The sequence below is a fragment of the Crinia signifera genome, chromosome 1 (assembly GCF_055691185.1).
Source record: "Crinia signifera chromosome 1, ASM5569118v1, whole genome shotgun sequence".
NCBI lineage: Eukaryota > Metazoa > Chordata > Amphibia > Anura > Myobatrachidae > Crinia > Crinia signifera.
Window position 1 is genome coordinate 462,122,682 of NC_139217.1, and position 14,081 is coordinate 462,136,762.

Consider the following 14,081-nt stretch of genomic DNA (forward strand, 5'->3'; position numbering starts at 1 on the left):
CTTCCCTCTTGATTTTGATTGCCATCACCTGTGGAGATGGCAATCATACAATAAGAGGAAAGTCCAGCAGCAGAGTAGATTGTCCCTCCTGGCATGTTGGGAGGTATGCATAGGTTGACACCAAATGGTTGACAGAAACAAAAGGCTGACATGGAGATGGTCAACGTATGCAAAGGACAACCTGAGTTTTTCATGTTTTTGTTGTGTCAATTTGTAGATTTCATCACACGGACCCCAAATTAGTGTAACGCTTTTCTCGCCCCACTTCAGGCACATTACCGATCCCAGTAAGTAAAAAAAAAAAGAGAAAAATTTCCAAAAAAGCTCCCTCATGTCGTCCTTTTCACATGTCGACCATTGCCAAGTTGAACTATTTGCTGGTGTCGACCTTTTGCCTTTATGTCGACATTGTGCATGTTGACCATATTTTGTCGACCTATTGACTGCGGACTTATCGACCAGATAGATAGAATGAGGAATGAGAACAATAGTGAGAATAATAGTGTATTTGTTGTGCTGGGGGCACCAGCAGTGTCACCGGCCTATTGCACAACATGAATGTATCTTCAATGGACAGGAGCTCAGAGGAAATGATGCTTCTACTCAGCTGCTGCACAATGAGCATTACCAGGAGTGGGAGTGGGGAGGGAGCATGTGACTGCTGGGATTAGTGGTCACATGTGTGGGACTGGGCTTATTAGTGGGAGGTGCAGCTGCTCTCCCACACACTGCCCAGGACTGCCTCAGTGTGTGCAGTCACAGGACCTGAGTCTAGCAGCAGAAGGATCAGCAGCACCATGGGTCTGGGAGTATTCACGTCCAAGAGTTTCCTCATCCTGCTCAGCCTGGTGTTTGTGGTGAGTCTCCCTAGTATTGTTATTAGACAATGGAAGTACTGTATTAAGTGTACAAAGTAAGTTAATTGGAATCTGTGCCATTCTCTGGCTGGCTCAGTGGGTAGGGACCTCAGCCGCTGCGTAGCTACTCCCAGTGGTATTATCCTTTTCTAATAAAAAGCTAATGCTGCTCCTCAACTCTATGGGGGGAATTCAAGTGTTTTGTGTGCCGGTGGTCGCTAGTTGGTGCCTGCCTGGATGTCCACAGCTGCTGTAGCTGACAATATTATTATGATTTGTCATTTTGATGGGCTATAAACTATTTGGGTACAATCACCCACATGCCCATTCTATCCCCTCTCAGAGGGGGCAGCCACAGGGGCACTGCCAATGTTATGTTGTAACCTGAGGCTTCCCATTAGCAGTATTCTCACTGTATAACTTCTGTTTTAGTAAATACTAGTTTGAGTAGACTTATTACAGCTGTTGGGTACCCTGGAAGTGTTACTTGGCATCTTGGCCTTTGCCCCGCTGTTACATCTGCCATATCCTTACTGAACTGTAGTTCTTGGTGTGCCCAGGTACTGGATGTGGTCATGTGACTACAGAATGCACTCTCTCCTTTGTCTGTGAGTGGTGGGTGCTCGGCCTGCCTGCAGTCTGTGTATCCCTCCCCTAACCCCCCCCCCCCCCCCCCCCTTTTCTGTCATGTGCAGAGCTAGCTGGCTGCTACAGAAGTCCTGCTGTGTACAGGGGGGTACAAGGTGCACACCGCAATGGGCTGGATGCAGCAAGCATCGAAACATGGCTTGCAATGCCTCTAGTCACAGGCTTCTATTGGGCAATGACTGTGGTGGAGCTTGTGAGTGGTTGGCCTAAGTGCAAAAATAAAATTCCACCTAAAAGTTCCGGATATGCCACAGCAGTGGGCCCCTTAATCCTCGCGGGCCTAGTGAAATGCATCGGTGGTAGTTCCATCTCTGGGAAATGCTGTTCTAGAGGGGGCACTGCCCACTACACCCAAGCCCCAGAGTTTATGGTGTGCACAGTATGTTGAATGCCCATCCTCAGGGCTAGGGTAGGGAGTTAAACTGAAGAGTAGGCCGGAGGAAGTGTTAACCCTTTCAGTAAAGTGTATGAAATGTGGTGATAGACTTTCTCTGGAGGATAGTGCAGTTTCCAAACTGTCACCTTTTTTTACAGTGCAGGTTTTCAGGCTATCCATGCTTGAGCAGAGGTGACATGTTCCATAATTCAATCAATTTGGCTTGACCGTAATGGTGGGGTTTGGGAAACACTCACTAATTAATAGGCTGTAAATTTGGATCCTGATCGCTATAATTGTAGTCTTCCCAAATTAAGTCCTCAGGGCATCCGACAGTAGGGGAGGGGCTTATTCAGGGTTCGATTTATTAAACTTGATGAAGTATAAACTGTCTGGTTTTTATCACTGGCCAATCAGCTCCTACCTTTCATTTTTCAAACCAAGCCTGTAACTTCACAGGTAGGAGCTGATTGGCCGACGATAAAAAACAGTTTATCACTTCACCAAGCTTAATAAATCTGCCCCTCAGTGCTAATTTTATAGGGTCACATTTTTGGTCTTCTGACCATTTAGCGTTCTCGTTCCATAATTCATTTAATTAATGCAGATTTTTTTTCCAAACGCTGCTGCTCCAGTCCAAGTTTTAAACCTATCAATGCTTGAGTCCAGATGGTTAAATCAAACATTTTAATATCCACCTGTGCTTAAGAATGGATAGCCTTAAGACCTAAAGCTAATGGTGGTGTTCAGGAAACTCTGTACTAGTGTCAGGGCACCGCTATGTAATTCATATTAATTATTCATAGCATTAACAAAGTGGGCGGGCATAGACAAACCTGTAACCAATCAGATTGGTCCTAGCAGTAGGAGAGGAGAAGGTGGTGACCAGCCTGTACAAGAAGGCCACATTATAGAAAGTGTAGATAACCCCAACCACTAAATGCTAGTTGGATACACTGTTGCATCTGATCTAAATCAGCACTACTATGCCTGCAGGGACCGAACAGATTACACTCGCATTGGCCCCAAAGGACAAAATACAACACACGCCCCCGTAGTAATAAACACTATGGCCTCCACAGTAATCAGATGCATAGGTACCACAAGTAACTTCACACCTTGCCCCACAGACTCCAGGCTGCACTGCCTTTATGGTGTCCTTTCTATCGGTGCTCTGCTTTATCATCTATAATGTGGATCGTTTTATCGCCCACACTTGGGTCGACGTGTATTTTTTTTGACCCGAAAGTCGACATGGACACAGTTGGAAGTCAACCGCAGCCCCTCACTTCGCTCACAATCCTTGGGGCACACTATTTTATTCTCCCACCCCGCCTTAGTGGATGGTAGGGCATGAAATACCGCCTGTCGGCTCAAAACAGTAAAAAAAAAAAATAACATGTTGACAGACACATGTCGACCATTTGACCGTAGATACTGGGGGGTTTATAAGGCAATTTCTGTGACCTATTTACACTGCTTCTGCTCCTGCATGATATCTATGTTCTATCCACCTGGTTTGTAAGTGAGCACAAGGCGTCATGTGACAGGACGATATGGGGAAGAGGGAAACGGGAAGCCGGAATGGGCTAAGTAGGGGGAAGGTTCATGGCACAACAAAAAGCATAAAGTAGAGAAGTGAGACCTGTGGCTGGCGAGGGCACGTCTATGTAAGATCTACATCCAGCAAGGCCGTCACTTATAGCTTCTTACTATGTGGTTCATGGTCAGTATCCTATGACAGAGTATATGACTGATGACAACAGTTCCTAAAATATGATTACATCACTCTGCACTGATCATGGGATAACTCCTCATTTAAATGATTTTTTTTTTTTTTTAACACAAGAAGCTGGTGCAAAACGCCCCTGCTGTCATAGTGCTTGACACCCTGTCTGATGTAGTGACCCGTTCTCCATAGCTTCAGCAGTAAATGATGAACAAGCCTGGCTACACTGGAAAGGGACTTTCCTGAGGCTAAGGGGGAGGTCTATCAAATCTTGGTGGTGTATAATTTGAGCAACTGATTGCTCCTATCATGTTACAGGTTGTGGAAGAAAAATTACTGGAGCCAGACTAGCTGGTATTTGCTAAATTCCCTCCCTTACGCTGGACCACAGGTTCTCAAACTCTGTCCTCAGGAACCCACACAGTGCATGTTTTGCAGGTCTCCTTAATCAGAAAGTGAAAGTGGTTCCACCTGTGGATCAATTAAAATGTCGATGAGTAATGAATGCACCTGCCGGGTGACCTGGAAAGCATGTAATGTGTGTGGGTCCTGAGGACTGATTTTGTTAACCTGTGATCTAGGCTTTTCGGTCTTCTAGACCTAGCCTCCAGAATGGTGATGGCATGGCCTATTTAGAGTCTAGAGCCTAGTTCATACACAAAATTTATAAAGTGTTCCACCAATAATGCCCTTACTGTAGAGAAGCCTTCCCTACTTAAGATGTTGGTGAGACCAGTTATATTTTATGTTGGATAGTGCGGTCATTCAGAGGACTAACTGACAATCTTTATATACCGGGCCTATCCCTGGAGATGAAGGATATCTGGTAAATAAGAGGGCACCAGGCATGTCTAAACTGCAGCTGTTGTGAAACTACACATCCCAGCATGCTTTGCCATAGTTTTAGCATTCTCTAATAGTAAGACTGTGGCAAAGCATGATGGTACTTGTAGATTCCCAACAGGTGGAGGTCCATGGTTTGGCTATGCCTGATTTACACCATGTAGGCTATGGGGGAGCTGTGATGTTGGTATATTAATTTAATTACTGGTTGTTCTGTGACAAACATTCAGCTACAATGTACCATATGATGTAGAACAAGACCTGGAACTTGATAAGCAGATATACTGGTGTATGAAGACCTTTACACTCATCAATGAAGGCTCTGGTTTGGTTTCCACCATGACCCTAACTGTTGGATTTGCTGCAGCAGGAACCTATGTAAATGGACAAATATTCTCTACCACCTTCATGTACTGATCTGGGTGTAGCCTAAAAAGCTGTTGGGGTTCACATTGTCCCTTACTATATTGATGTCACTGTATTCTTTTGTGTTTCAGGCAGCGGCGGCTGGATTGGGATATGTCGGCATTAAGGTTATTGTCACATACAAGGAATATGAAGCCTTCTTGGGAAACTCGTATGTGATGCTTCCGGCTATAATCGTCCTGTGCGTAGCTGTTGTCCTCCTAATTATTGGGCTGCTCGGCTGTTTCTCTACTATCCAAGAGTCCTGCTGCGGCCTGGGATGTGTGAGTACGGGGAGATCAGAGAATATATCTGCGCTGTAACTTCTCATTGTGTTGCGGAAGCCAAGCTGTAACATCTAAGATCTGTAACTCTCGCCAGCTACCTCTTTGTATGGGCTCGTATTTAATTACAACCTAAACTGTTGCCTTCTGTCTTCCAGTTCATGTTCCTGATATCTGTTATATTTGCTGCTGGAGTGGTTGCCCTCATATTAGGACTCGTATACAAAGATAAGGTGAGCGTGCTCAAGAACCTTTTTTCAGGAAAGTAGACCCCCCCCCCCTTCCCCCACGTCAGTGTAAACTGCAGAAGATTCAATAGCCAATGCATAGCCTTTATGGGATGTGTTGAACTGGTCTTACTAGTGCCCAGCAGGAAGCATTCTAGATTGGGCATGGCCAAACCAGTCCTTGATATCTACTAACAGTTCACATTTTCCAGACCACCTAGCTGGAGCACAGGTGAAGTCATTACTAATTCTCCCTTTTTAAACAGTTCCTAATAGCCATCACTCTCCACAGGTGTTCTGGGAAACGGGCCTGTTGGTAGCTCTTGAGGACCAGGTTTGCAGACACTTGCTCTAGATCAGGGGTAGCCAACTCCAGTCCTTGAGAGCTACAAACAGTTCACGTTTCCCAGCTCACCTCACAGGTGCTCTCATCACTGACACATTTTAAAAGATCCACAGGTGGAGCTAAATACTTCTCTTGTGATTTCCGTGAGGAGATATGGAAAACGTGCACTGTTGGTAGCTCTCGAGGGCTGGATTTGGCTACCCCTGGTCTAGATCTTCTGTAGCGCATACTTGACTCTTTAAGACCTTTCGTTGTGGGGATGCCAGGTGGGAGGCAGGGTTTCCTGCTAGTGACTGGATCTGGGAGGGTTGTTCACTGGTCTGGGAACACCATGATGCTTGTGGTGGTTGGTATAGTAGGTTAACACATTGTCCAGTCTGGAAACCCCCCCCCTGTATTTTGTACAAGTTACCATAGTGACTAAACGGTATCATACCCTGGTAGGAGTAGTACTTCGCCAGGAGGCTACCAGTAATGTTACTATGTAGTTAGTCTTGAGTCACCTGCTGTTTTTTAATAACTCCAAGGCAATGCTGTGCCTATTAAGGAAGAGGGGGGGGGGGGGGTCCCTTTTTGCAGCATTTTACTAATGAAAGACCAGCATATAGCTTGCGTCAGCACAGAACTCGGCCATGTTCCACTGGCCTGGTAAATCTGTTTTTAATGGCCGACGAAGGTGTCCATACACTAGGTCAGGCATGTCCAACCTGTGGCCCTCCAGCTGTTGTGACACTACGCATCCCAGCATGCCTTGCAGTAGTTTCAGCACTCACTAACATAAATTGGCAAGGCATGATGGGACTTGTAGTTTCGCAACAGCTGGAGGGCCATAGTTTGGACACGCCTGTACTAGGTAACTGACCCAGTATCTGGTTAGTCTATGGATGCAATTGGGCATGAAGAACCTCATGTCTGACAGGTGTGGTGGTTGGTGTTGATACTGCCAAGCTTATCTGACCCTCTAAGGCAGGCTTTCCCAACCACGGTCCTCAAGGCACACCAACAGTGCAGGTTTTAGTGATATCCAGGCTTCAGCACAGATGGTTTAATCAGAATCCCTCAGATACTAATTAGGTCACCTGTGCTCAAGCCTGGATATCTACAAAACCTGCACTGTTGGTGTGCCTTGAGGACCGTGGTTGGGAAAGCCTGCTCTAAGGTAACGTCTGTGTTGTGACTTGTCTCATCTGTAATGAGAAATACTGTTTGTTTTTTTTGCCAATTAAACTTTTTTCCTGTTTACATTTAATCCTTCTGATCTAGATCAATCCAGTATTACAGAAAAATATGGGAGACTTGTACACAAAGTACGACGGGAAGAATGTGGAGAGCTCCGCTGTGGATTTCATCCAGGAAGAGGTATTGATGGCTCCACTCTGTTGGGTTAATAGTCCAGGCAAAAAGTTGGGTTTGCATCCAGGACAACGTTCCACTTTTATTTTCTAAGATTATTATTTTTTTCTCTCCCCTCGTGTGTAGCTGCAGTGCTGCGGCGTGAACAACTACACCAGCTGGCAGAATACTACCTGGCTGAAAACGAACGGCTCTCTGCCAATCAGCTGCTGTAAGAAGAACGCAACGGCGTGTGTAGGAAAACTGGATGCATTGGACAAGATCAACCAGGAGGTAGGAAGATCAACCTTACAAGTATCTGTAACTTGTTCCGTGTAGTAGACCATTGCCTCGTGCATAGGAGTCTGTAGCACATCAGCAGACTCCGCCAGGGAGATGGCGCGGTGTGCCTATGACTTAATGGCGATTGTTGCATGCTGACACTCCGACTCTCTGGTACATATTGTGTGATTCATTCTGGGTCTGTAATTTCTGTTTTCAGGGCTGTGAAACAAAGTTGGAGACATTGGTCCACCAAGTCCTAAGCTATTCCCTGCTGGTCATACTGGGATTTGCCATCATTGAGGTACGTGCTGTTTCACTGATCACTACGTGGCGAGACGTTCAGGGTGGCCGCCAAGAGGCCTTGCTTGGTGTGGCTGCGTGTCTTTGCCCACACTAATGCTGCCCATACATATGTGCGATCGGATTCGATGTGACATCACAGTGCGATGTCCATCGAACCCAATTGCATCTTGTGGTACTAAAGTGTCCCCTTTGCAGCACCCGATGTCACATGCCATCTTGAGATGGTACATTGGGTGCTGGCAGAGGGCGGCATTATGTAGCGAAAGTAGCACTGCAGTGGCAGTCAGTGGTGGTGGCAGAATTGTTTAAACACTGGGCAGCCCTCTGGCTGAGCTATCAGAGGGCTGCCCAGTGTTAAACACTTCTGCCACCCCCGCTAGCACTTTTTGTACTACATAACTCTGCCCGCCGTCTTCCATGCCGCCAGCGGTCCCTTGCTTGACATGGCAGAGACTGGTACAAATTTGCATCACTCCTAGTGACGCAAATGGTCTTTCTAATCATGGTACTTAAGTCTGTTCCAGAGCAGTTATTAGTCCTGTAGATTTTCTGGTCTATTAGCCTGTTTCTGAGACCTTTTTGTATGAGAACACATTGAACTGGACTGCAGATTGTGCAGGGTTAGCTGTTCTTGGGCACTCGCTGACACTCACTTGTCTTTCTCATTCCAGTTACTTGCCTTGATCAGCTTGTGTGTCCTGTACTGCAGAAGTGCCTCAGAAGGATACCAGCTGCTCTAGGACTTGAATACAACGCTGCGGATGCCTCCATTACAGTACAGGGGCCTCTCTGATAACGTATGACTGAGCACTTACACTGAGTACTTATCACTGGACCTGATCTGTGTAAATAAGAACCAGAACATGGTTGTACTCAACTTCTAACTAGAACTGTAAAATGGATGTGGCAGTAGGCCGTACGACTAACTTTATTTTTATTATATTGTGTATGTCTCTGCTTTTCTGTAACTTTTGGAATAAAACATTATTAATGTGTAGAATTTTTCTTATTTGCACTTTAATACTGTGGAACAGAATTGGGATAACACTCGGCCACCGTTAAATCATCCTAGTACGGTTACCGACTGTAGCTGGGTTGAGATGCCCCCCTCCACACTTGTTCTTAATTGTCCATTCATATCGGTGTAGAGATTATGATTGTAGCAAGGGTATAAGGTTACACTAATTGGGGGTTGAACATGACTGTACCTAATGATCCACACCCCTAGGGGCTTTGTCATGGTGGTGGTTTCCAAAAAGTGCTCCAGGCAGCTCAGGTTTTTGGGATATCCTTGCTTGTGCACAGATGGTAAAACTGACTGTGGTACGAATGACCTGACACTTGTGGCTAAGAATGGATATCCTTAAACCTGTACTGTTGGAGTGCCTTGAGGACTGCTGGACTAGACTATGCACCCCTCAGCTACCCTCTCCATATTGGCCATGCTTCCTCCAAAGCACCTAAACCAGTGGTGGCCAACTCCAGCCCTCGAGAGCTACCAACAGTTCACATTTTCCAGACAACCTAGCTGGTGCACTCATTACTCAGACACACTTTAATGTCCACAGGTGGAGCTAATTGCTTCACTTGTGATTCAGGGGCAGATTTATTAAGCTTGGCTCCTAACTGAAGTTACAGGCTTGGTTTGAAATGTCAGGTAGGAGCTGATTGGCCAGTGATAATAACCAGACACTTTATCACTTCACCGAGCTTAAAAAATCTGCCCCTCTGTGAGGAGATCTGGAAAACATTAACTGTTAACTCTCGAGCACTGGAGTTGGCCCCAGCCCTAAACTACCATAAAGTTGGAGCAGTAGTCGAGGGGAAAAGTAATTTAAAGAAATTAAATTTTGTCCATCTGCAGACAGCCAACAATGGGGAGAGATTTAGCCAAACCTCTAAAATGGCAACCAACAAGATCCTATAAATAGTCATTCTGGGTAAGGACGCTGATCACAGGATCCAGCCATACTTGAGCACATGTAACACAACTGGTACCTTGGTTATTGACTTACTAGCGGTCCTCAAGCATGTATCCCTGGACTGCTGTACTCCTACCCCGTTTCAGCTTAACGCCTTCTCACATCCAGCTGTGACAAATATACCAGTGTTACCTACCTGACCATCTCCATGAGTGAGAAAATGCTCAGTTTCTGGCCTTCCCTGGTAATGTAGAATTGCCATCTCCTGTGGTCTGGGCCAGCAACAAATCTTGGGGCCCTGTACGATGATATATTTGTGGTGCCCCCCACCTGATCCCAAATCCACACAACGCTCTTCTGCATGAGCCTCTTAACTTTTCACTGCTCCAGATCCTGCTTTCAGGTGCGGACTTCTCTCGTTCTCAGTCCTGCTGGTCTGACAAAAGAACCCTGAGCACTATGAGCAGGTTTTTTTTTTCAGGTTTTGGATCTGGATCAACGTGTTTCAGGTCTGGAATGGTTTTGTCTAAATCACCCTGCTTGTTATGGTTTTGGTTTTTTTTTTTTTTTTTTTTTTTGTTATCACAGAATTCATCTTTTTATTTTTTTTTATTGACCTCAATAACTTTAATTTCCACTAATTTTCAGCTTATTCTGAACATTCACTCAAAGGGTTAATAAAGAAGCGCAGTATGTCTAAAATTACTTTAAATGAGGATTCATTTAATCCATATGATATGCACTCAAGTGTTTTTTTGTTTTTTTTTTATAATATAAAACTGATCTAGTCTGAATAGTTACATTTCATAGCCTGTGATCTATTCTAATTGTTGGATTGTTTACTTGTGAATCAAATAATTGTTTAATTATGCATTTTTAGAATTTGTCAGATCTGCATATGGTTGTGTAGTCCATAACTTATTCATACATTCCATATGCAAATTGTATATAAATAACGCTGTCACAACCTCGGGCACCTCTGACGCCGAATACCTGTTATTTCATTCTCCCACATAGACTATGATGACCCCAGGGAGCGCTGTGTGGCATAATGTGAACTGGTGACATTGGGCCAGATGTATTAAGCCTGGCAAAGAGATAAACTGGAGTTAATGTGGAAGGAGATAACGCATCAGCCAATCGGCTGTGTTTGAAATATGACAGTTGGGAGTTGATTGGCTGGTGCGTTATCTCCTTGCAATTTAACTCCAGTTTATCTCTTTGCCAGGCTTAATACATCTGCCCCATTGTGTTATATGGGGCCTTATTCTGATCCATACACTCCTCTGCGCGTTCGCACAGGGGAGTAAGTGTTTGTGACTGCGCATTTTGGCCCTTATTCAGATCTGATTGCCGGTGAGGTTAGGGACAGGTGAGGCAGGCGCTATTTGGGACATTGACCGTGGCAGAAAGGAAAGTGACAGTGGGGGATGGGAGGGGACTGATACTGGCGAGAGTGACAGTGGGGGGTGGAAGTGACAGCAGGGAATGGGGAGAGTGACAGCCGGGAGAATGACAGTGGGGGATAGAGTGGCAGTGGTGGTCATAGGGCTGAAGCATTACTTTTGAAGGCTACCTGGGCTCCAGCAGCATTTGTCCAGCGATACAGCCGCTGAACCATGAGCATGAAGAGTGCTGGCTGCGGCGGTTGGAGGAGAGAGGCCCAATGTTATAAAAACCGCGGCTGCGGGAGGAGGAGGGAGGGAAGCCAAGCCTCCTGGCGGGGTTCAGCGATACAGCCGCCACACCATGAGCATGAAGAGAGCTGGCTGCGGCTGCTGGAGGAGAGAGGCCCAGGATACGCGACTACCGCCGTAGTGTGATAAGGGCCGCGGCTGCGGGAGGAGGAGGGAGGTGAACCAGGTCACCCCTACATACCCGCTCCTCCTGCTCTCAGCGACACTGCAGGCAACACAGCTGCTCCTGGAGCGTGTCCTGCACAAGTTCCCTGGCCGTCCTCTGCTCCCAGCACTGCGGTCATTGGTGAGCGTCCAGGCTCTGTTGCTTCTGCCCCAGCAGCAACTCGCTCTCCTGGGCTAGCTTGGACTGCCATTAGTGGGTCCAGCAGCCTCTGTCCCTGTCCCGTGTGACAGTGGATCAGTCTATCAGTGTGTGACAGACTGATCCGCTGTCCTATCACAGCTGTCTCAGTGACGGGGCGTGCTTTGATGTGGGTTGAAGGCACGTCCCTGTCACTGATGCAGATGTGTAGGTGCCGCTTCCCTGTTGATTTTTAATGGGTTTTTCAGCCTCTTCTGGTGCCCACAACTTATACCCTCCCTCCGCTGCTGACAGTTTTCAACTGTCAGTGGGAGGCACAGCTCCCGCTGCCTCTCACACCAACAATTATATATGTGTTATAAATATCATCTTTGTATTCATTTCTTTTTTGTGATTTATGACAGGAGAGTCTCTGCCTCCCCTGACTGCACGTACCTGCTGATTGCAGTACAAATGTGTTCTCAAAATGGGCAAAACCATGCTGCACTGCAGGTGGGGCAGATGCAATATTTATAGAGAGTTAGATTTGTGTCAGTTATTTTGTTTCTGTGCAGGGTAAATACTGACTGTTTAATTTTACACTGCAATTGAGATTTCAGTTTCAACACACCCCACCCAAATTTAACTCTCTCTGCACATGTTACATCTGCCCCACCTGCAGTGCACATGGTTTTGCCCATTTTGAGAACAAATTTGTACTGCAATCAGATCTGAATAAGGGCCCTTATGTGCATGTGCAGCCACTTGGTGCGAGTGGGCATGGCAAATTGCTTCTTTGCAACCCCATTTGCACTTAGCAGTGCAGGTGGGGCGTTCCCATGTAAATGTGCCAGTGACACGAGTGCGAGGGGAGGGCACTTCTCGTACAGGGAGCCTGCAGATTTAATACACTACAGAGGTGTCTTAGATCTGAGAGCACTTGCGGAATCAGTCAATGGTCGGAGACCATGGAATGTCCCCGCACACGCAAGGCTGCGAATGGATGTTTATGCTAAACATTCATTCACATGTGTGCAGGGATATTCAGCGTGCGAGCGGGGGCGGGCATTCATGTGGGTGGCGGGCAGCACATACATGACACGTGTCAACCAACCAGAATAAGGTCCATAATGTGAACTGGGGGCAATGTTTGGTGTAATGTGAACTTGGGATACTGTGTGTTGTAATGTGAACTGGGGGAATGTGTGGTGTAATGTGAACTGGGGGCAATGTGTGGTGTAATGTGAACTGGGGCAATGTGTGGTGTAATGTGAACTGGGGGCAATGTGTGGTGTAATGTGAACTGGGGGCAATGTGTGGTGTAATGTGAACTGGGGGCAGTGTGTGGTGTAATGTGAACTAGGGGCAATGTGTGGTGTAATGTGAACTAGGGGCAATGTGTGGTGTAATGTGAACTGGGGGCAGTGTGTGGTGTAATGTGAACTAGGGGCAATGTGTGGTGTAATGTGAACTAGGGGCAATGTGTGGTGTAATGTGAACTAGGGGCAATGTGTAGTGTAATGTGAACTGGGGGCAATGTGTGGTGTAATGTGAACTGGGGGCAATGTGTGGTGTAATGTGAACTGGGGGCAATGTGTGGTGTAATGTGAACTGAAGACACTTTGGGGCTGATTCAGACCTGTCCGCACATGTCTAAACTCGGCCCCATTCCTTATGGTGGGGGCCTGCGCATTTACTGAGGCGCTCGCTGCCTGACTGACCGGCAGGGAGTGTTTCGGTGTGGGCTACCGGCGTTTCATGGGCGTGCCCACAAAGTCATTGGGCGCGCCCATAGAAACGCTGAATGAACGCCTGCGATCACAGGTGTAGCCAGGTAGCCATGGCAGGATCACTGGATGGCAGAGTTTCTGTACCGCAGAGATGGGATAACAGAATGAATGGGGACAATGCAGCCTAATGGGCAGCATCAGGCTGAAGAGGTCTGGTATGCACATCGGGCTGAAGAGGTCTGGTATGCACATCGGGCTGAAGAGGTCTGGTATACACATCGGGCTGAAGAGGTCTGGTATACGCATCGGGCTGAAGAGGTCTGGTATACGCATCGGGCTGAAGAGGTCTGGTATACACATCGGGCTGAAGAGGTCTGGTATACACATCGGGCTGAAGAGGTCTGGTATGCACATCGGGCTGAAGAGGTCTGGTATACACATCGGGCTGAAGAGGTCTGGTATACGCATCGGGCTGAAGAGGTCTGGTATACGCATCGGGCTGAAGAGGTCTGGTATACGCATCGGGCTGAAGAGGTCTGGTATGCACATCGGGCTGAAGAGGTCTGGTATGCACATCGGGCTGAAGAGGTCTGGTATGCACATCGGGCTGAAGAGGTCTGGTATGCACATCGGGCTGAAGAGGTCTGGTATGCACATCGGGCTGAAGAGGTCTGGTATGCACATCGGGCTGAAGAGGTCTGGTATACACATCGAGCTGAAGAGGTCTTGTATGCACATCGGGCTGAAGAGGTCTGGTATACACATCAAACCACTGGGAATCTTCCCTGTTAGCCCTATGGCCAATCCTCCCCTG

At 46.9% G+C, this 14,081-nt stretch overlaps 1 protein-coding gene across 1 annotated transcript; it reads left to right on the forward strand.

Annotated features, from left to right (window-relative positions):
- Positions 1 to 704: 704 nt before the first annotated feature.
- On the forward strand, positions 705 to 8,635 carry LOC146022455 (tetraspanin-36-like). The gene is made up of 7 exons (XM_083155286.1): positions 705 to 857; positions 4,951 to 5,142; positions 5,301 to 5,375; positions 6,979 to 7,074; positions 7,195 to 7,341; positions 7,550 to 7,633; positions 8,307 to 8,635. Exons 1-7 carry the CDS (start codon positions 798 to 800, stop codon positions 8,373 to 8,375), a joined length of 723 nt encoding a protein of 240 aa, XP_083011412.1. The 5' UTR covers positions 705 to 797; the 3' UTR covers positions 8,376 to 8,635.
- Positions 8,636 to 14,081: the final 5,446 nt, after the last annotated feature.